General features: G+C 38.3%; 1 protein-coding gene across 1 annotated transcript in view; it reads left to right on the forward strand.

Annotated features, from left to right (window-relative positions):
• Positions 1-24,437, forward strand: part of MCF2L2 (MCF.2 cell line derived transforming sequence-like 2) — a 221,633-nt gene that overhangs the window by 42,403 nt on the left and 154,793 nt on the right. The window contains exons 4-5 of the mRNA XM_060011057.1: positions 17,842-17,932; positions 20,917-21,036. Of these exons, the coding sequence (XP_059867040.1) occupies positions 17,842-17,932; positions 20,917-21,036 (211 nt within the window). The remainder of the gene's footprint in view (positions 1-17,841; positions 17,933-20,916; positions 21,037-24,437) is intronic.

A 24,437-nucleotide genomic window follows, 5' to 3' on the forward strand; every position in this document is an offset into this window, starting at 1 on the left:
TAAGACCTGAAACCATAAATCTTCTAGAAGAAAACATAGACTCTATGCTCTTTGACATAGTCTTTGTAGATTTTTTTGGATATGTCTCCATAGACAAGGAAAACAAAAGCAAAAATAAACAACTGGGAGTACATCAAACTAAAAAGCTTTTGCACAGCAAAGGAAACTATCAGTAAAACAAAAAGGCCACCTACTGAATGGAAGAAGATATTTGCAAATGATATATCTGATAAGGGGTTAATTCTCCAAAATATACAAAAAACTCATGTAATTCAACATCAAAAAACAAACACCCTAGTTAAAAAATGGGCAGAGGATCTGAATAGATATTTTTCCAGGGAAGATAAGCAGTTGGCCAACAGGCACATGAAAAGATGCTCAACATCACTACTCATCAGGGAAATGCAAATCAAAACCACAGTGAGATATCACCTCACATCTATCAGAATGGCTATTATCAAAAATACAAAAAAAATAACAAGTGTTGGTGAGGATGTGGAGAAAAGATTTTTATTTTATTTTATTTTTTATATCGAAGTATACTTGATTTACAATGTTGTGTTAGTTCCTGGTGTACAGCAAAGTGATTCAATGTTGTAGCTCTGCTGTTGAGCTATCACAGCAGAGTTCAGTAATTGAGGCAGAGACCATATGGCCTGCAAAGCCTAAAATATTTACTCTGGTTCTTTACAGAAAAAGTATGATGACTTTTAAGCTAGAATATTCGGACTGATAATACTTAGTGGACATTATTACTAAATTTAATGCAGTTGGGCTTCCCTGGTGGCACAGTGGTTAAGAATCTGCCTGCCAATGCAGGGGACACGGGTTCGAGCCCTGGTCCAGGAAAATCCCACATGCTGCGGAGCAACTAAACCCGTGCGCTACAACTACTGAGCCTGCGCTCTAGAGCCTGCGAGCCACAACTACTGAGCCCGTGTGCCACAACTACTGAAACCCGTGCGCCTAGAGCCCGTGCTCCACAACAAGAGAAGCCACTGCAGTGAGAAGCCTGTGCACTGCAACGAAGAGTAGCCCTTGCTTGCCGCAACCAGAGAAAAGTCCATATGCAGTAACGAAGACCCAATGCAGCCAAAAATAAATAAAATTAAAAAATTTTAAAAAATTTAATGCAATGTTTATCATCCCACTTAAGTTGTAAAGATTATTCAGTCAGGGCTTCCCTGGTGGCGCAGTGGTTGAGAGTCCGCCTGCCGATGCAGGGGACACGGGTTCGTGCCCTGGTCTGGGAAGATCCCACATGCCGCGGAGCGGCTGGGCCCGTGAGCCATGGCCGCTGAGCCTGCGCGTCTGGAGCCTGTGCTCCGCAATGGGAGAGGCCACAACGGTGAGGGGCCCACGTACCGCATAAATAAATAAATAAATAATGCCTAGAGTCCCTTAATGTTTAATATAGTGGACTAACTATGAATCCTCCTTCCCTATCATTTTCAGGCTTTCTTAAAATAGTAAGTAATAAATAGTAAAAAGTCATGTAATAATTAGTAAATAAGTAAATAGTATAAATAATAAAATAAATAGTAGACAATATGGTCATCCCTTGGTATAAACAGGGGATTGGTTCCAAGACCCTTGAGGATACCTAAATTTGCTCATGCTCAAATCCCTTATACAAAATTGCACAGTACAGTCAGCCCTCTGTATCCACAGATGCGGAACCTACATATATGGAGGGCCAGTTGTACTTGTTGATTTACTACTGTGCATTTATATCTTTCTTTACTCTCATCCTTCAAGTTCTTCTACCTATATTCCAATTTCTTTCCATTACTAAGATTTATAATGTATTTTACATCTTACTATATATGTTTTTTTCTTTGATTATAGGTTGATCCTAAATAATAGAAATCAGTAGAATGCATTTATATATGTAATATAATTGGACATCTAGAGTGAGAGATGTAATCCTAAGTCATTAAACCTGTGTCACTCAAAGGAGAATGCTATAAATGTTAAGGTAAAATAGGTTCTCTTTTCTCATACTCCATGGGTTGCTCACAATCATGCCACAATTTAATTCATTTCAGACTCGGACAATGACTTTTTATATACCTTTTCCCCTAGCATTTCTAATTGCCTTTCTTTTTTTCCTCTTGTTTATAGAATGGCGTATACCTATTGCATTATTAATATCTTATGGATTCTTTATCATAGAATTTGTCTAATGCATACATTAGACAAATTCTTTTGAGCCTCTCTGAGCTACTCTTATAATTCAAGGTGGTTGCTGTGTAAACCACCGGCTACAGGCTGTCAACCTGGGATTGCTTTTTATTCTGTCTCTGGGAAGGTCATTCATTCTTTTTGGGATTTCATTTTCATTAAAAAAAACTTTCAAATTATTTCTTTTGTAGAAAGGGTGTATGGTAAGTGAATCTTACAAGATCTTGAATGTCAGAAAATGGCTCACTTTGACCTCACACTTGTCTGACAGTCTGAGTATGGAATTTATGTAAAATAACATTCATCCGTTGATTTCTGGCATTCAGTGTTACTGATAAAAGGTTGATCCTTGTAACAAGGATCTGAGTCTTCATAGGTAAGCTGCTTCTTTCTCCCCATAGGAAGCTTTTGTGGTTTTTTCTTTATGTTTTGCAGGTTTGAAATTTCAAACTTTTTCTTTCATTCTGCTGGGCCTTTGAACAGAAGAGTCAAGTCTCTCTTAGGCTTAGAATTTTTTTTTCTGTCATTTCTTTGCTTATTTCTTTCTTACAACTCTGTTTTCTGCCTCTGGAACTCAAATTAGAGGGACATTACATCTTCTGAATCTCTCCTCTGTGTTTTTAACTTTCTTTTGTATTTTTCATCTATCACTTTACATTTTAATATATGGATATATGGTATATATCATATACAATACATACATATATGTATATATATATATATATATATATAAAAATTGTCAGTTCATGTCTTTGCTCTTTTTTCCCATTGAGTTTTCTATCTTTATTTTCCTGTCACTTTTAAGAATTCTTTATGGATTAGGGATATTAGCCCTTTATCTGTGATGTATGTTCCATATATTTTCTCTCAGTTTTTCGTTTGTCCTTTAACTCTGCTTAGGATATTTTTTGCCATGTGAAGTTTTTATGTCATCAAATATATCAGTGTTTCTTTTATTGCATCTGGATTTTGAGTCATTGTCAGAAAACTTTTGTATACCTGGGTTATAGAGGAATTCACCCAAGCTTTCTTGTAATACAGTATGATTTCACTTTTTACAGTTAGCCCTGATACAGTTGGTGTTTATTTCTGTGTGTGGTATGAAGTATAGATCTAAGTTTATCTTTTCCCAAATGGCTATTCAGTTATCCTAACACCATTAATTTTAAAAGCTCATCTTCACTTCAGTAATTTGAGAGCCAATTGGTCTGCCTATTCATAAGTGAGTAATATACTATTTTAATTATGAGGAGTTAAGTATGTTTAATATCTTCTAGGATTAATTCCCCCTCCCCTCCCAGGTCCTTAAGCTTTACTTACTTTTTTCATGTTTTCCTACTATTCTTTCTTGTTTTCTTTCTATGTCTATCTCCATTAAAAAAAAGAAAAAGAAAAAGAAAGCTTGTTGGTCTTGTCATTGAGACTGTTAAATTTATAAATTTACTCAGGAAAAAGTGACATATATATGGTGTTAAAATCATCCTATCAAGAAAAAGAAAAGTCTTTCCATGTGTTAAAATCTACTTTTGTGTCTTTTAGGAGTGTTTAAAATTTTCCTGACATAGTTTTGTATATTTATTGTTAAGCTTATTCCTAAATATTTTATGTTTGTTGCTATTGTAAATGGGATAGCTCTACCATCATATCCATTAACTGGTAATTTTATCTGGTACTGAATTAGGTTTAGGTATCGTTGTCATACTTGCTTCATAAATAGCATTTTGAAGTTTTCTTTCAGTTTTTAGGCTTGGAAACTATTTTTGTGGCATTGGGACTTTATACAGTCATTGATGATGTCAATTCCCCTGTGAAATTCCCCTGTGAATCTGGGCCTTGATAACTTTATTTCCTCTATGGACATTGGTCTGTTTAAGCTTTACATTTCTAATGAGATCAATTTTGGTAAACTGTATTTTCCTAGGAAATTACCTATTTTTGTCTTGGTTTTTAAGTTTCTTTGCATAGAGGTATGCAAAGTAATTTTCCTAAAACAAATTTTCTTGTGTTTCAGTGGTTATTTTCCCTTTGCTATTTCTTAGTTTATCTGTGCTTTGTCCTTTTTTTCCCCCCTTGATTAAGTGAGTTAGTGGCTTATTTATTTTGTTAATTTAAAAAATGGGATTCTGAAAACATAGGAAAAACACTCTTTGACATAAACCACAGGGCTTCCCCGGTGGCGCAGTGGTAGACATAAACCACAGCAAGATCTTTTTTGACCCACCTCCTAGAGTAATGGAAATAAAAACAAGAATAAACAAATGGGACCTAATGAAACTTCAAAGGTTTTGCACAACAAAGGAAACCATAAACAAGACAAAAGACAACCCTCAGAATGGGAGAAAATATTTGCAAATGAAACAACAGACAAACGGTTAATCTCCAAAATATACAAACAGCTCATGGAGCTCAATTTCAAAAAACAAACAATTCAATTAAAAAATGGGTGGAAGACCTAAATAGACATTTCACCAAAGAAGACATACAAATGGCCAAGAGGCACATAAAAAGATGCTCAACATCACTAATTATTAGAGAAATGTAAATGAAAACTACAGTGAGGTATCACTTCACACCGGTCAGAATGGCCATTATCAAAAAATCTAGAAACAATAAATGCTGGAAAGGGTGTGGAGAAAAAGGAACCCTTCTGCACTGTTGGTGGGAATGTAAATTGATACAGCCACTATAGAGAACAGTATGGAGGTTCCTTAAAAAACTAAAAATAGAACTACCATATGACCCAGCAATTCCACTACTGGGCATATACCCTGAGAAAACCATAATTCAAAAAGAGACATGTACCGCAATGTTCATTGCAGCACTATTTACAATAGACAAGACATGGAACCAACTTAAATGTCCATCGACAGATGAATGGATAAAGAAGATGTGGCACATATATACCATGGAATATTACTCAGCCATAAAAAGAAAGGAAATTGAGTTATTTGTAGTCAGGTGGATGGACCTAGAGTCTGTCATACAGAGTGAAGTAAGTCAGAAAGAGAAAAACAAATACTGTATACTAAAGCATATATATGGAATCTGAAAAAAAAAAAAGGTACTGATGAGCCTAGTTTCAGGGCAGGAATAAAGAGGTAGACATAGAGAATGGACTTGAGGACCCGGGGGATGGGGGAGGGGGAGGCTGGGGCAAAGTAAGAGTAGCATCGACATATATACACTACCGAATGTAAAATAGCTAGTGGGAAGCAGCAGCATAGCACAGGGAGATCAGCTTAGTGCTTTGCGATGACTAGAGAGGTGGGATGGGGAGGGTGGGAGGGAGGCTCGTTGGGGAGGGGATGTGGGGATGTATGTGTGCATATGGCTGATTCCTTTTGTTGTACGACAGAGACTAACACAGTATTGTGAAGCAATCATACTCCAATAAAGATCTATTTAAAAAATGGGATTCTGAAAAGGATGGAGAAATGGCAATGGTGATTGGGTAGGCTGTTAGCAATGTCTTCTACAATAAAAATCCTATTAGATATAAAAATAAATAAATAAATAAAAAATAAAAAAATTAACAATGGGATTCTGGTTTTTTAATTAGATCAATTGGCTTTTCTCTTTTCTACCTTATTCACTCTGCCTTTCTCTTTAATATCTTCTTCATTGTGCTTTCTTTGGGGTTGCTTTTTTTTTTCTCATTTTTTGAGTTGGAAGTTTTTTCTCATTTTTTGAGTGTTATGAATTTTCTTGATCACTGCTTTGAATGTAGCCCATAAATTCTGATGTGTAGTTTTGCATTGGCCAAAAAGTTCGTTTGGGTTTTGCTGTAAGATCGTACAGAAAAACCCGAACGAACTTTTTGGCCAACCCCCAATATTTTCATTATCACTGTATTTTAGCAATTCTCTAATTATATTTTATATTACCCCCTGACTGAAGAGTTGTTTAATAGAAGGTTTTTAAAATTTCAGGTGTTTTCTTTGTAGCCCTATATCATGACTAATTTTTGTGGATGTTCCATGTGTGCTTGAAAAGAAGATGAATCCTGTATTATCAGGAGATAAAGTCCAATACATTTCAATTAGCTCTTCCTTTTTGATTATGTTTTAGGTATTCTATAACCTTATTGATATGTTGTCTATTCTGTCTTGTACTGAAAGTGGTGTATTAAAATCTCCTATGTAAAATGTATTTCTGTCTGTTTCCTTGTATCTCCTGTAGTTTCTGCTTTTAAAAAACTGGTTATTAGGGTATTTGGAGCATAGATATTTATGACTGTTATATCTCCATTGTGAATTGTGACTTTTAGCATTAACAAGTGTTTCTTGTAATGTTTAATGCTTTATGGCTTAAATTCTACTTTGATACCAAGACTGAAACCCCTTGCTATTGTTTCCATTTGCCTAGTACACTTTTGCCTATTCCTTTATTTTTAGCCTTTCTGAATTACTTTGTTCTAGATCTTTTTCTTGGATATAGTATATAGTCGGTTTTTACTTTGTAAGTCAAATTGAAAATCTTTTTCTTATATTAAGTGCATTAAGCCTGTTCATATGACTGATATATTTGATCTCAATTTCGTCATTATTTATTTTTTAATTAATTTTTATCGGAATATAGTTCCTTTACAATGCTGTGTTAGTTTCTGCTCTACAGCAAAGTGAATCAGTTACACGTATACATATATCCACGCTTTTTTAGATTTCCTTCCCATTTAGGTCACCACAGATCATTGAGTAGGGTTACCTGTGGTAAACAGTATGTTTTCATTAGTTATCTATTCTATACCTAGTAGTGTATATATGTCAATCCCAATCTTCCAATTCGTCCCACCCCCATAAAATAGCAACATATATTTCATGTTATAACTACTAGGTGTATTATGTTATATTTACTGTATTTCTCTACATGATATGTTTTCTTTCCTTTTTAATTTTTTAACTTCTTTTGATATTTAGAAAGATTTGTGATTTTGTCCTTGTATTTATGCCTTTTTAATGCCCTTAGTCCCTTTTCTAAAATATAACAATTTACTATCTGGTTTTTTAGTTTTCAGTAATATCCATTGATTCCCACCTGTTGCTTATTACAACAATCAATGAACTTATTCTTTTCTCTCCCCTTCTCCTTTTTCCTTCTATCTTTTAACTTGGATTATTTCTATATCTTATTTTCCTACCATGGTTAGTATTAGACTTACGATTAAATATGTTAAATTAATCCCTTTGCTGCAGTTTCCCCAAGTTATCTCTTAATTGGATGAAGGACAATCTTACTAGATTCTTCAAAAGGGGCTTATAGATACAGAATTCCCTGAGTTTTTTTTTTACATGTTTATAACTGTTTTTCTATTGCCTTAATACTTGAAAGCCAGCTTGTCAGGATAAAAAATTCTTGGTTCACACATTTTCTTCATGAATTGTTGTAGAATGTTGTTCCATTCTCTTCATGATTTGTATACTACTTTAGAAAAGCATGGTGCCTGTCTGTTTCTCTTCTCCTGGTAAATTATTTGATCTTTTTCCTAGAGGTGCTTAGAATTTTTACTTTAAGCCTAACAGTTTTACTAGGATATGTCTCAGAGTTGATTGTTTCAGATCAGTTTTCCCAGGTGCCTGCTAGTCCTTTTCAGGTTTATGTAGAATCAGGTCATTTATTGTTTTTGGAAAGTTTTCTTGTATTATACTTGTAAGTATTATTTTTGTTCCTTTGTTTTACTTTTAGTCTTATGGACTCCAGTTAAAAATATGTTGCTTCTTTTTCAGTCTGGCCTGTTTCCACCACTTTCTTTCTGACCTTTGTTATTGTTTCCTTTTTTTTTTCATTTTCATTCACTTGTTTGTTTTCTTTATGCTATTTACTGTCCCTTATTAAACTTTTGTTCACATATGTTATTGCTTGGTATCTTGTTATTTAGACTCCATTTCTCATATGATTTTGCTTCTCCTTTTATTTTTCTGACTTCAATCAGAAAAATTTTCTGACTATTTCTTCGTTTCTTTACATATTAGAAAAGTCCTATTTCTGTTCTTGGTTTTTGAGTTTCTTATTTAAAGTGTCACCTGTACCCCATCCTCTACATGATTCTTTATAGACATGTAATTCAGTTTGGAGAGCTGTTACAGCTTTTTGTCTGCTTAATGACTAATTTTTTGAAGGAATTTTCATTATCTAAAAAGTTTTTTAATAGACTTTTTTAAAGTTTACAGCAAAATTGAGTGGAAATTTCAGATATTTCCCATATACTCCCTGCCCCCCCCCACACCCAACCTCCCCATTAACATCCAGCACCAGAGTGGTACATTTGTTACCACTGATGAACCTACATTGACACATCATTAACCCCCAGAGTCCATAATGTATATTAGGGTTCAGTCTTGGTGTTCTACATACTTTGGGTTTGGACAAATGTATGTTGACATGTATCCACCATTATAGTGTCATACAGAATAGTTTCACTGCCCTAAAAATCCTCTGTGCTCCACCTGTTCATCCGTCACATGCTCCCACCCCCAACCCCTAGCAACCACTGATTTTTACTGTCTCCATAGTTTTGCAGTGTGCACAATGTTATGTAGTTGTAATCGTACAGTATATAGCCTTCTAAGACTGACTTCTTTCACTTAGTAATATGCATTTAAATTTCTTCCATGTCTTTTCATGACTTGACAACTCATTTCTTTTTATTACTGAATAATGTTTCGCTGTCTGGATATACTACAGTTTATCCATTCACCTACTGAAAGAAATCTTGGTTGCTTCCAAGTTTTGACAATTATGAATAAAGCTGCAGTAAACATCCATATGTGAGGTTTTGTGTGGACATAAGTTTTCAACTTATTTAGGTAAATACCAAGGAGTACACTTGTTGGATTACATGGTATGAGTATGTTTAGTTTTGTAAGAAACTGCCAGATAGTATTTCAAAGTGACTGTACCACTTTGAATACCCACCAGCAATAAATGAGGGTTCCTGTTCCTCCACATCCTTGCCAAAATTTGGTATTGTCAGTATTTAGGATTTTGGTCATTCTAATAGATGTACAGTGGAATATCATTGTAGTTTTAACTTGCAATTTCCTAATGACATATGTTGTTAAACATCTTTTCATATGCTTATTTTCCACCTGAATATATTCTTTTGTGAGGTATCTGTTTTGGGTTTTTGCCCAGTTTTTAATTGGGTGGTTTGTTTTCTTATTGTTAAATTTTAAAAGTTCCTTGTATTTTGGATAATGGTTCTTTATCCAATATGTCTTTTGTAAATATTTTCTTTAAAAAAAATTTGTGGTTTGTCTCCTCATTCTCTTGAAGTTAAAAAGTTTTGATTCTTATTCTCTTTTTTTCCCCTTTATAGTAGACTTATATAGATGAATACTGCTTGCATCTTTGCAATTACTAAACAGGTTTGGTGGTTTGGGGTGGTTTATAAGATTCCTAGTTCAAGAACACCATCTTTTGTTAGTATAGCTAAATATAGTTTCTTTTATTGGTGGACTTAAAAAACTTTTTTTGGAAGTTAAGGGGAAGGGTGTGTATCCTTGATTTTTTTTTTTTTTTTTTTTTTTTTTGTCTTGCAGGATGCTAAATTTTATCTCTTGGTTCTTTTTGTGTTTACCACACAGTTACCACCTCTCCTTTCATCTCCTTTTCTCTCCCAGAAGGCTTGTCTTTCCAACACTGCCTCTTTGAGTCTTTCTCTAGTCAGTACCCTGAGGTATGAGGACTCTTTTCAGTATCTTTGCACTTAGGGTGAACTTTTCTGGGAATGATTTTATCTCCATCCCCTCTTTTCTTGACTCTCCCTATGTATTAATCAGAGTTCTCCAGAGAAACAGAACCAATAAGATATATATATATATATATATTATGGTTAATTTTATGAGTCAACCTGATTGGGCTAAGGGATGCCCATTTAGCTGGTAAAACATTATTTTTGGACGTGTCTACGAAGATATTTCTGGAAGAGATTAACATTTGAATTCATGAACTGAGTAAAGCAGATTGCCCTCCCCAATGTGAGTGGGTATCATCCAATCCATTGAGCGCCTGAATAGAATAAAAAGGCAGAGTAAGGGTGAATTCTCTCTCTACTTGAGCTTGGACATCCATCTTTTCTTGCCCCTGGATATCAGTGCTCCTGGTTTTTGGGCTTTTAGACTCAGATCAGGCTTTAGATCATCAGTTCCGCCATTCTCTGGCCTTGAACTTGGATTGAGTTACACCACTAGCATTTCTGGTTCGTTAGCTTGCAGATGGCAGATCATGGGACTTTTTGGTCTCTATAACTGCATGAGCCAATTCTTATAATAAATCTCTTTTTGATATATATCAATATATACCTTATTGGTTCTGTTTCTCTAGAGAACCCTGATATATAGATATAGATGTAGATATAGATATAGGTATAGATTTATTATAATGCATTGGCTTATCCAATTATGGAGGGTGAGAAGTCTCACAATCTGCCCTCTGCAGACTGGGGACCCAGGAAGGCCAGTGGTGTAGTTTGAAGGCCTAAAAGCCAAAGAGCCAATTTTGTAGATTTCAGTCCTCGTCTGAAGGCCTGAGAATCAGAAGCACTGAGGGCAGAAGATCCATGTCCCAGCTCAACACTCAGACCGAGAGAGAGCATGAATCCCCTCTTCCTTCAAATTTTTGTTCTATTCAGGCCCTCAGTGGGTTGGATGATGCCCACCCATGTTGGGGAGGGTATTCTGGACAAACCAGGATGGTTGGTCGCCCTACATTTGACTCAGTCTTATGGCAATGCAGTAAAATTTCAGTTAATTAAATATTTTCTATACCTAGCTTACTGAAAAAGGCAAATCATAGAAAATATATTAATATTAGAGCTTAATTAAGAAAACATGTACCATATCAACCACAAAACTGGTATTTTGGGGTCAGAACACATTTACCTCAATCTCTTACACTCATATATTTATACTTAGTCATATTCAAATTTTGACTCATCAAAAATTCAATTATATTTGTTACAGAGGAGTTACTAAGACTGGAAATGAAGGAATATAGTGTGAAAAGATTTTCCACACTAAGAGACTGTGGGTTTTGTGGCTTGAGCATTGCTCTTGGAGTCAGAAGATTTGAATCTTGGCTCTGCACGTAGCGTGTTACTTTGGACAAGTTATTATTATGTTTTAATCACCTTTGAGGGTGATTTTCCTAATTTATAAAGTGGAAATATTATCACCAACCTGGTTGTGAGGATTTTATTAAATAGTATTCATGCAGCTAATCTATCATAGGACCTTAGTGTTCAAAAGAACAATAGGGATTAAAACAGCCAAATGTTCCCTAAAGAAATGTGTTGTCTAGAAACCCCATTTCCTCTGCATTTGGTTTAGTTGAGGTTTTGACCCTTTTGTTGAGCCAGATAGGGTGGAAAAATAAACCCCTCAGTAGCTGATATTACTGCATGTTTTTTTAGAATGTATTCCTTATGGGAGGGACTATATTCAAAATCATTGTCATGATTCATTAACTCTTTTTTCTGAATTATGGCCGTACACAACTGTGGCCTGTACACAGTTGTGTCAGGAGACACAGTCCTTTATGTACACAGGTATATTCCCAGCAGATCCCACCCTGTTTACCCAGATGCTCTGGTCTTGGGCCTTGATCTGCAGGGAACTGAGAAGAGCCTTGTTTTGAGGGACATTTGCCCTTGGTTTGGCTGGGGAAGCCACCTATGCTGGCAGCTGTTTATTTCATAGATCAAAGAACATCCTGTGTTTACAAACTATATTATATTGCTGAGCCTCTCCCAGCTCCATCTTGCTGAAGAGCCCTAGATACTCTCTTAGAACACTGAATTGAATAATTATTTGTTTTAAAGAAAAAAGAAAAGAAATAGAAAACACCAGTAACAGCAAAATATACAAAATAAAACTGCCACAAGATACAGGCACATCTGTTGTGAGAAAAAAATTGAAGGGGAGCCATGGGGTGGGGTTAAGAGTGTAAGCATTGCTATCAGAGAGCTCTGAGTTTGAAATCCAGTTTTGCTAGTGTGATATCAAGCAAGTTATTTTATTTCTATCAGTCTTTGTTTCCTCATCTGTAAAATGGAGATAACAGTATCTATTTCATGAGATTAAGATTAAAAAATAAAGATGCCTGATAAATGATAGGAGCTGAAGATTAAAGTAGCTGTTGTCTAAAATTATTGTTGTTATTGATGTTGGTTTGTTTTTGCTGTACTACAGAACTGTTTTGGTCATTGTTGTATGCCTTTTGATCAGTGCCTGACACCTACTGTGCACTCGATAAGTATGGATCGTTGTTTTTAAGTTGTATAATATTTTTCCTTTTTCACAACTTGAATTCATTTAATTCCTTGGGTTTTTAAGCTGAGTTATAATTTACATAAAGTATACACATCTCAACTGTATAGCTCGATGAATATTTACCTGTCTATACATCATGTAACAACCACCCAGAAGAGGGTATAGAATATTTCTGTGAAGGTTTCCTCCTGCTTCTTTTCTATCAATATCTGCACTCCTACCCCTTCCCTTCCCCAAGGAAACCACTATTCTGATTTTATTATCGTTGATTAGAAAAAAAAATATTTGGAAGCTAAGCAACCACCTCTAAATAATCCATAAACTAAAGAAGAAATCATAAAGGAAATTAGAAAACACTTTTAGCTGAACAATAATGAAAACAATATATCAACATTTACATGATGTAGCTAAAGCAGTGTTTAGGAGAGAATTATAGCTTTAAATACTTATGAGGGAAGATAGGAAGATAGGAAAGATCAATGATACAATCTTCTACCTTAAGAAGTTAAAAAAATACAATGGCAGTTAAACCCAAAGAAAAGAAAAGGATTGGAAAGAAAGAGAGAGAGGAAAGAAGGAAGGAAGAAAGGGAGGAAGGAAGGAAGGGAGGGATGGAGGGGGGGAGGAAGGAAATGAAAAATAAAACAGAATAATAGAGTTCCAATTTAATTCCATGGTGATCAGAAATACAACCTGTATGATTGCAGTTCTTTAAAATGTGTTGAAATTTGCTTCGTGGCCTAGGATAATGGACTATTTGATGAATGTCCCGTGTCCTTCTAAAAAGAATGGACGCTGAGTTCTTCAAAGTCAAGTCTATATCCTTGCTGATTTTTTGACTGTTTGTTCTATCAGTTATTAGGAGAGAAGTGTTAAAATCATTAACTTTGATTGTGGATTTAACTATTTTTCTTTTAGTTCTATAAATTTTTATTAATGTATTTTGAATCAATGTTACTTCATACATACACATTTAGGATTGTTATATCTTCCTAATAAACTATTTATTTATTTTTATATATTTCTTTATTGGATTATAATTGCTTTACAATGTTGTGTTAGTTTCTGCTGTACAACAAAATGAATCAGCTATATGTATACCTGTATTCCCTTCCTCATGAGCCTCCCTCCCACCCTCCCCATCCCACCCCACTAAGTCATCACAAAGCACAGAGCTGATCTCTCTGTGCTATACCGCAGCTTCCCACTAGCTATCTATGGACTTTTTTATTTTTATTTTTTTTTGCGGTACGCGGGCCTCTCACTGTTGTGGCCTCTCCCGTTGCGGAGCACAGGCTCTGGATGCGCAGGCTCAGCGGCCATGGCTCATGGGCCCAGCCGCTCCGCGGCATATGGGATCCTTCCTCCCAGACCGGGGCACGAACCCGTGTACCCTGCATCGGCGGGCGGACTCTCAACCACTGAGCCACCAGGGAAGCCCTGACTTTTTTATTTTTATGAATCATTTATCTCTGCCAACACTCCCTCTCTTTGACCCTACTTTTTCTAATATTAATATAGCCACACTGGCTTTCTTATGATTACTGACTGCATGGCATATCTTTTACCATCCTCTTTCTTTTAATGTATCTGTCTTTATGTTTAAAGTGCAATCACTATCTCTTGTAATCAGTATTTTCACCCTGACACTATTTGCCTTTTTAATGGAGTCATATAGAACATTTCCAGTTAATGTGATTATTGAGATTGGTTGTGTTTAAATTTACCATCTTGCTATTTGTACCATCTGTGACTTGTTCCTTTTTCCTCCTTTCCTGCCATATTAGTCTGCTCTGGCTGCCATAACAAAATACCATAGACTGCTGGCTTAACCAACAGAAATTTCTTTTCTCATGGTTCTGGAGGTTAGAAGTCAAAGATCAAGGTTTCAGCTGATTCCGTTTCTGGTAAGGCTCTCTTTCTGACTGCTGACAGCTGTATTCTTACAGTGTTCTCACATGGCAGAGAGAGCTCTGGTGTCTCTTCCTCTTCTTGTAAGGGCACCAGCCCTGTTGAATTAGGACTCCACACTTATGACCTTATTTAACCTTTATCACTTCCTTGCAGGCCCTATCTCCAGTTACAGTCACATTGATAGAGCTTCAACATATGAATTTGAGGGGGACACAATTCAGTCTATAGCACCTGCCCACCCTTGAATCATTCAAATATTTTCAGTATTACATTTTAACTCTTCTATTAAAAGAGCAATGGTTTCTCTAGTGTTACAGTACATATCATTTTACATATATATTATATTTAATAATACTTTGTTATTATTTTTGCTTTGAATAGTCAATAGTCTTTTAGTGAAATAAAAGCATAGTTGATAATATTTATCCACATACTTAATATATACAGTGCCCTGTATTCCTTCTTGGAGATTGAGGTTACCATGTGGGATTATTTCCTTTTAGGAACATTCATTTGCCTATTACCAGAGTAATAGGTAAGCCCACCTTCATTTTTTAAAATAGATTGTCAGTGAGTATAGAATTCTAAATGAATAGTTTTTTAGGTCAATACTCTGAACAGGGACTTCCCTGGTTGCGCAGTGGTTAAGAATCCACCTGCCAATGCAGGGGACACGGGTTTGAGCCCTGGTCCAGGAAGATCCCACATGCCATGGAGTAATTAAGCCTGTGTGCCACGACTACTGAGCCTCTGCTCTAGAGCCTGCGAGCCACAACTACTGAGCCTGCATGCTGCAGCTACTGAAGCCCGCATGCCTAGAGCCTATGCTCCACAACAAGAGAAGCCACCATGATGAGAAGCCCACACACCGCAACGAAGAGTAGCCCCTGCTCTCTGCAACTAGAGAAAGCCCGCGTGCAGCAACGAAGACCCAACACAGCCATAAATGAATGAATGAATGAATGAATGAATGAATAAATGAATAAATAAAACAAAAAAAATACTCTGAACATATATCATTGGATTGTGGCTTCCATAGTTTGAAAATCAGTGATTATTTTTAATGTTACTCTGAAGGTAATGTATCTTTTTTCACCAGTTGCTTTTAAGAATTTTCTCCTTATCTTTAATTTTCAGCTACTTGGCTCTGATATGTCTAGGTGAGCTTTTCTTTACATTTATCCTGCTTGGTATTGGAAGAGCTGCTTGAATCTGTGAGATGATGTCGTTGATCAGATATGGAAATTTCTTCATTATTTTTTCAAGTATTGTTTCTGTAACGTACACTCTCTCCTCTCCTTCTGGGACTTCTGTTCATGTCCCACATCTCCTTTACATTCTTTTCTTTCCATTTTCCCCCTGTGTTTCAGTTTGAATATTTTTAATTGATCTGTCTTATTTCACTTATCCTGTCTTCTGCTGTGTTCAATCTGCTATTAAGCAAATTGAATGAGTTCTTAATTTCAGACATTGATGTTTTGTAATTCTAGAAGGTTCATTTGATTCTTTATTATGGATTATAGTTCTCTGTTGAAATAATGCATCTTTAAAAAACTTTTAATTGAAGTATAGTTGATTTACAATGTTGTGTTAGTTTCTAGTGTACAGCAAAGCAATTCGGTTATACATATATATGCACTGGCAGTTAAAATACTGGTGACTCACCTTAATCTTTTTGAGGCCTGGTTTTAGTTTTGCTTTGGGCAAGTTTATTCCTGTTTTGTCCTTACTCCTGGAGTGTAGCCTTAATCCTGTGGAAACTCCTATGGTGTTTCATTTATCCTAGAGTATGGCCTTTATAGAGTTTCACCTGAATGCCCAGGGTGTTCATCAAAGTCTGCCTCTTCTGGCTGGGCCCAAATACCAGTTGTCTCTCCCCAGAACTATGCAAGCTTCATAATTTCTCATCAGTTCTGACATGTGCAGTTGCTATTCTCTGCCAGACTCCTGGAGTCTCACCTAAAATCATAGAGCCCAGGAGTTGGCTAAGCATTAAAGGGGAATTTCCATGAAAACTTCTGGGGTTTCCTCTCTGAGGCTTCCCCTCTTGACAGCTATGCCCCTCAAATTCCGGCCACAGTTGTATCTTTAGTCTCTGATCCCTGCCTCTTCCAACCAGTAGGAGCACCCTTCCTTGCACTGTGGCCTGGAGTGGAAAATGTTTCCAGTGAGAGAACCTGGGTCAATGTGGAACTGTGATAATGGGTTGGCCCAATAATGCTTACTTCGGATCAGCTATTTATGTTATCTTGCAGAATTTGCTTAGATCTTCTGCCTTATTTGCATACATATACTTTTTTAGGGTAAAGCTCACCTTTTACCCAAATTAGAGAGTTACTGAAGGTTTACTATAGGCCAGCTACTTTTTGTGACCTTGATATCTTTTAATCTTCATGACAAGCACATAAGAAATCATCATAATAGTAGTACTTATACAGTGTTGTCAAGTGTCAGGCATTATTCTGAGCATCTTATACATCTATACGTACTCATTTAATCCTCACATCAACTCTACAGTACTCACATCAACTCGACAGGTACTATTATTGTTCCTACTTTACAAATGAGGAGTCTGAGAAACTAGAGGTTAAGTAACTTCCCTTCCACACAAGTACACAATATATAAGTTCATATTTATATAAAAATTCATGTTTCAAACCTAGGCAGGCTGGCTTCAGAATTAGTGCTCTTAACCACTTCGTTATTGGTGGTATTGTTCTTATCTTACAGATTAGGGAGCAGCGTTAGAGAGGTTAGGTGATGACCCCAAGTCTCAGTGCTAGTAAGAGGCGCAGTAGGATATGAACCAGATTCCAAAGCCCTTGCTCTTTCTTCCCATAGTTTCTCCCAAAGAGCGAGAAGAAAAATGTTTTCCCTTTTAGGGCTTTAGTTTTAAAAAATTTGTGAGAATTTTGTGGGGACTTCAGAGGGGACCAAACAGCTTTTTTTTTGTTTTTCATGAAGTTGATACCTTCTTGTGCCTATGGTTTTCTGGCCATTTGTGACCAGGCACTGGAAGGGGGTTGTTTTCCCCATTGACCTGTGTTATTTCTGAACACCTCTGGGACTGACTCCTAGGGAAGGATGTTGATAGCTCCTTGAATGTCTGTCTTGGGAGTGGAAAGATGGCAGAGCTCAACCTCGAGGTCCTCTGCCTACACTGCGACATGTGGTGCCCGACTGACATGAGTTCTTGTGCTCGTTGGGTGTTTCATACGTTTGCCAGCGAGAAACAGAGCCCTTGAGAGGGTTTGAGACATGCCTTCTGTTTTGTGAAGGCTGCCAGGCTCAGATGAGGAGAGGAAGCTGGTTCCTTTATCAGGGAAGTCAGACCCGGTTATCCCCTCCTGCTGTGCAGGGTGTTTACACAGCGAGCCTGGAGTGACACGGAGACAGTGGAATTGTTCTGCTGAAGGAGCCCCACAGAACCCATGTGTTTCACTGTGTCTGATACTGACCACACCCTTTTTTGCAGTGTGGAGGCTGCCAGCATCGGATTCGTCATTGTTATCGACAGACGAAGGGACAAGTGGAGCTCCGTAAAAGCATCCTTGACACGAATAGCTGTAAATATTTATTTTTGTGCTCTTATTATAAAGGTCATTTAAATTGTCTATTCAACTATTTCACATCAAAGTCATGGGGAAGTGGAAGTCATTTTATGCCAAATTTTGGGAAGGTCTTTGTAGCAGAGGCTGTTGTGTCATGTCCATATCCGCTCTGCCACCTGAAGGTCACTTACAGATGATTCCTGAGCATGTCAAAGGCTTCCTGAGTCTGTTTACCTTATTGACCTCTCTGGTCACTGGAGAGGAGTGGGTAGGGAGTGCTGGGAAGTTAATGCTCCAGCAGTGACCTGCAGCTACTGAGTTACGGGCGTTGGTGGATAAAAACCCCAGCTTCTGCACCCCTCAGTGGGACAGTTCTGAGGTACGTTCCGTACAGAATTTTGGAGGGTCCCGGCCTTTTCTGCCCGCAGCAGTCCCCCTTCACTGATACACGGGCTCTCTAGCCATCACTGTCTCACCAGCGCCCCCATACTCCCTAACTCTTTTTCCCGGGATCACCTCCTCAGTAAACTCTTTAGACCCAAATTCTTATCTTAGGGTTTGCTTTGGGGATCACCTAATTTAAGGCAGTCTTCATTTTAGTTTTCAAATTATTTTTTCACAAATTAGAAGGACACTGGCAAAGCCAAAAAAAGTGATACGATAGGTGCTTGCTTTTGGCATTAAATTGCAGAACCTTGGATAGGCTTCCTTTTCCATCTTATTAGTCTGATGTTTACCCCTATTTGTTGCCTTCCGGCAAGTACATGCATCCTTTAGCTGTAGGGACCTCAGACCAGGGAACTCAGCCACATGAGCAGGCAAAGACACCTCAGGGCCAGCCACACCAACATTTCCACCAAAGCATGCCTCCCTGGGGCAGTTGGGACTGGCTGAAGATGATGGGATATGGTAGGATGGTAATGTAGAGGCTGGAATGGAAGAGGGATGTTTGAAGCCTCAGTTATGCCTACTTACAGAAGCAGTCACACATAGGGACATGGACACATACAGAGTCTCTCTCAGATCACTTTGGAGCCTCATCCAGATACACAAATAGTGTCTCAGCTCATTTGTCCTGTCCAGACATAAAAAAATATAAGGATCTTCTGTTTAGGAACTTGAATTTCAAAGATGAGGGAATGGAAGACTCCCTTCTCTTTGTGCATGGATTGTTTTGTCCCTTTGGTTTACTTTTTTAATTTTTTAATTTATTTAATTACTTTATTTTTGGCTGTGCTGGGTCTTCCTAGCTGCATGTGGGCTTTCTCTAGTTGCAGTGAGCGGGGGCTACTCTTCATTGTGGTGCACAGGCTTCTCATTGTGGTGGCTTCTCCTGTCGCAGAGCACGGGCTCTAGGCGCATGGGCTTCAGTAGTTGTGGCACACGGGCTCAGTAGTTGTGGTCCACGGGCTTAGTTGCTCTGTGGCATGTGGGATCTTCCTGGAGCAGGGCTCAAACCCATGTCCCCTGCAATGGCAGGCAGATTCTTAACCACTGCACCACCAGGGAATTCCCTACCATATTTATTTGAGGGATAACTACAACGACGGTTGATGCCCCGAGGATTTAGACAGTGCCCATGACCATTCCAGAGTTCTGGCCTCCAGAGAGTTGTGGTTTCCCAGGATTCATAGACAATATTTGACTCATCTAATACTTGAGACTAATGTGTCCAAGAATTACATTGATCACCTTTATGTGTGAAAAATCCTATAGTGCGGGGATCTGAAAACCTGACTACCAGTCAGAATCTCTTCAGGTGCTTGTTAAAAATACAGATATCTGGACTTTATCCCAGTCCTAATGAATCAGAATATTTCAGGGTAAAGACCAGATTATTATGATTTTTAAAATAAGTTTATTTATTTATTTATTTATTGCTGCATTGGGTCTTTGTTGCTACGCACGGGCTTTTTCTAGTTGTGGCGAGTGGGAGCTACTCTTTGTTGTGGTGCGCGGGCTTCTCATTGTGGTGTCTTCTCTTGTTGCAGAGCATGGGCTCTAGGCATGCAGGCTTCAGTAGTTGTGGCTCGTGGACTCTAGAGCGCAGGCTCAGTAGTTGTAGCTCATGGGCTTAGTTGCTCCACGACATGTGGGATCTTCCTGGACCAGGGCTCAAACCCGTGTCCCCTGCATTGGCAGGTGGATTCTTAATCACTGTGCCACCAGGGAAGTCCCAAGACCAGACTATATTTTAACAAGCACTTCAGCAGGTTGTTCTTGAGAACCACTGGAAGAATGGAAAGCCATGAGTGATGGGAGACTTGGATTCCCAATTTTGACACTAAGTTGTTACATGAATTTGTTATCTCATTTCTCAGAATCTTACCTCAAGATGAGAACAGTGCTTCCTGAAAGCAACTTAGCAATAAGATGCATTAAGAACCCTTAAAATACTAAATCTTTGACTCAGCAATTTTTCTAGGAAGCTATGCTCTAAAATGTGGATAAAGATTTCATTTTAGTGTTATTTATAATACTAAAAATATGGAGGAGCCTAAATCACTAGTAATAAGGGATTGGTTACACCCATAAAAATATTTCCAAAGAATTTTTAATAACAGAAATAAAAGCTCATGGTATAATATTAAATTAAAAGGCAGGTTGCAAAATATTTCTACAGGTTGAGTTTACGCTAGATATTTAAGCAGAGAAAATAGCCTAGAAATAATTAAATTGAAATATTAAGAATGGTTATGAAATCATGGGTGGTTTTCTTATTCTAATGTATACTTTTATTAATTTCTCAATTTTTCTATAAAGTGTATAAATTGTTTTTTTAATCAGAAAATCTTTTTGTTTGTTTGGTTTGGTTTTGCTTTTAAGGAGGGGTTTAGATTATGTGACCAGTAAGAGCTCTTTCAGCTGTGAAATCCTGTGAAATATATTCTAATTCTTGGTATCCATGGTGTCCACTTTAACTTTGTCATCTGTAATCTTGGGCAAGAGGAGACCAATGGATGTGACATTTGCCCTGACATTTTTTATGATCATTCCAGGTAGCATTTCCAGGAAACTTGCAGCTTATATTCATTCTTCGTCCATCCTGCTTTATCCAGAGGACATTCACTGACATTGGCATTAAGTACTATCGAGATGAATTTAAAATGAAAGTGCCGGTAAGCATGACCTTTCTTCTTGTCTGCATTTGTTTAGGGCATGCGCAGAAGATGGCATGTGAGCTTGTTTCCAAGGAAGGTAGGATTCCTCAGGCAGAGAGGGAGAGGAGGGCATTCTGGGCAGAGGGAACGGCACGTGTAAGGACATGGAAGCAGGAAGTACACTCTTTACGTGAGGTCCATGGGGAAGCCCCATTCTTGTTGGAAGTACATATAGGATCATATTTTAGAAGAAAAGATAAGAAACATGGAATATGTCTTAAGTGTAAGGATAAAGGTTCTGGATTTAATTCAGTAGGCAATGGGGATCCAGTGAAGGTTTTTGAGTTGGGGAGTGACTTGGGTAAAGGAGTACTGGAATTATATAAATCCAGTGGTGTTATATAAAAGGTGATGTCCAAGACTGTAGAAAGAGATTGAAAAAGGAAGAGAAACTAATAGTATGAGTAAAGAAAAATCAGGATCTAAAATATGGGGGTGACAAATATAGGAAACTGTGAGTAAAAATTAAAACCAATGTTGTGATACATATAAAAGGAAAACAAATTAAAATGACAAGATTAAAAATTTTACCTCTGGAGGAGCTTCAAGATGGCGGAAGAGATATGGAGATCACATTCCTCCCCACAAATACATCAGAAATACATCTAAATGTGGGACAACTCCTACAGAACACCTACTGAATGCTGGCAGAAGACGTTGGACCTCCCAAAAGGCAAGAAACTCCCCACATACCTGGGTAGGGCAAAAGAAAAAACAGAGGCAAAAGAATAGGGACGGGACCTGCACCAGTGGGAGGGAGCTGTGAAGGAGGAAAGTTTTCCACACACTAGGAAGCCCCTTTGCAGGCAGAGACTGTGGGTGGCAGATGGGGGAAGCTTCTGAGCCACAGAGGAGAGCGCAGCAACAGGGGTGCGGAGAGCAAAGCAGAGAGATTCCCGCACAGAGGATCGGTGCTGACCAGCACTCACCAGCCCAAGAGGCTTGTCTGCTCACCTGCCGGGACAGGCGGGGGCTGGGAGCTGAGGCTCGGGCTTCGGTCGGATCACAGGGAGAGGACTGGCAGCATGAACACAGCCTGAAGGGGGCAAGTGTGCCACAGCTAGCCGGGAGGGAGTCCGGGAAAAGTCTGGAGCTGCTGAAGAGGCAAGAGACTTTTTCTTCCCTCTTTGTTTCCTGGTGCACGAGGAGAGGGGATTAAGAGCGCGCTTAAAGGAGCTCCAGAGACAGGCGCGAGCCATAGCTGTCAGCGCAGACCCCAGAGATGGGCATGAGACATTTAGGCTGCTGCTGCGGCCACCAAGAAGGCTGTGTGCAAGCACAGGTCACTATTCACACCTCCCCTCCCGGGAGCCTGTGCAGCCCGCCACTGTCAGGGTCCCATGATCCAGGGACAACTTCTCCGGGAGAATACATGGTGTGCCTCAGGCTGTTGCAATGTCACACTGGCCTCTGCTGCTGCAGGCTTGCCCCGAACTCCGTGCCCTCCCTCCCCCTGGCCTGAGTGAGCCAGAGCCCCCGAGTCAGCGGCTCCTTTAACCCCGTCCTGTCTGAGCGAAGAACAGACGCCCTCAGGCGACCTACACGCAGAGTTGGGGCCAAATCCAAAGCTGAACCCCAGGAGCTGTGCGAACAAAGAAGAGAATGGGAAATCTCTACCAGCAGCCTCAGGAGGAGCAGATTAAATATCCACATTCAACTTGATGTACCCTGCATCTGTGGAATACCTGAATAGACAACGAAGCATCCCAAAATTGAGGAAGTGGACTTTGGGAACAACAATATATATATATTTTTTTCCCTTTTTCTTTTTTTGTGAGTGTGTATGTGTATGCTTCTGTGTATGATTTTGTCTGTATAGCTTTGCTTTAACCATTTGTCCTAGTGTTATGTCTGTCCGTTTTTCTTTTTTTTTTTAGTATAGTTTTTAGTGCTTGTTATCATTGGGGGGGTTTTTGTTTGGTTTGGTTGCTCTCTTCTTTCTTTCTTTTTTTTTATTACTTAAAAAATTTTTTTAATAATTATTTTTTATTTTAATAACTTTATTTTATTTTATTTTCTCTTCTTCTTTCTTTTTTTTTTCCCTCCCTTTTATTCTGAGCCGTGTGGATGACAAGCTCTTGGTGCTCCAGCCAGGTGTCAGGGCCATGCAGCTGAGACGGGAGAGCCAAGTTCTCAGGACATTGGTCCACAAGAGACCTCCCAGCTCCACATAATATCAAACGGTGAAAATCTCCCAGAGATCTCCATCTCATCACCAAGATCCAGTTCCACTCAACGACCAGCAAGCTCCAGTGCAGAACACCCTATGCCAAACAACTAGCAAGATAGGAACACAACCCTACCCATTAGCACAGAGGCTGCCTAAAATCATAATAAGGCCACAGACACCCCAAAACACACCACCAGACGTGCACCTGCCCACCAGAAAGACAAGATCCAGCCTCATCCACCAGAACACAGGCACTAGTCCCCTCCACCAGGAAGCCTACACAACTCATGGAACCAACCTTAGCCACTGGGGGCAGAAAGCAAAAACAATGGGAACTACGAACGTGCAGGCTGTGAAAAGGAGACTCCAAACACAGTAAGTTAAGTAAAATGAGAAGACAGAGAAACACACAGCAGATGAAGGAGCAAGGTGGAAACCCACCAGACCTAACAAATGAAAAGGAAATAGGGAGTCTACCTGAAAAAGAATTCAGAATAATGATAGTAAAGATGATCCAAAATCTTGGAAATAGAATGGAGAAAATACAAGAAATGTTTAACAAGGACGTAGAAGAACTAAAGAGCAAACAGACAGTGATGAACAACACAATAAATGAAATTAAAAATTCTCTAGAAGGGATCACTAGCAGAATAACTGAGGCAGAAAAACAGATAAGTGACCTGGAAGATAAAATAGTGGAAATTATTAAACTACTGCAGAGCAGAATAAAGAAAAAAAAAATGAAGAAAAGTGAGGACAGTCTCAAAGACCTCTGGGACAACATTAAATGCACCAACATTCGAATTATAGGGGTCCCAGAAGACGAAGAGAAAATGAAAGGGACTGAGAAAATACTTGAAGAGATTACAGTTGAAAACTTCCCTAATATGGGAAAGGAAATAGTTAATCAACTCCAGGAAGCACACAGAGTCCCGTATAGGATAAATCCAAGGAGAAACACACCAAGACACATATCAATCAAACTATCAAAAATTAAATACAAAGAAAAAATATTAAAAGCAGCAAGGGAAAAACAACAAATTACATACAAGGGAATCCCCATAAGGTTAACAGCTGATCTTTCAGCAGAAATTCTGCAAGCCAGAAGGAAGTGGCAGGACATATTTAAAGTGATGAAGGGGAAGAACCTACAACCAAGATTACTCTACCCAGCAGGGATCTCATTCAG

This window comes from Delphinus delphis, chromosome 4 (genome assembly GCF_949987515.2).
Source record: "Delphinus delphis chromosome 4, mDelDel1.2, whole genome shotgun sequence".
Classification (NCBI taxonomy): domain Eukaryota; kingdom Metazoa; phylum Chordata; class Mammalia; order Artiodactyla; family Delphinidae; genus Delphinus; species Delphinus delphis.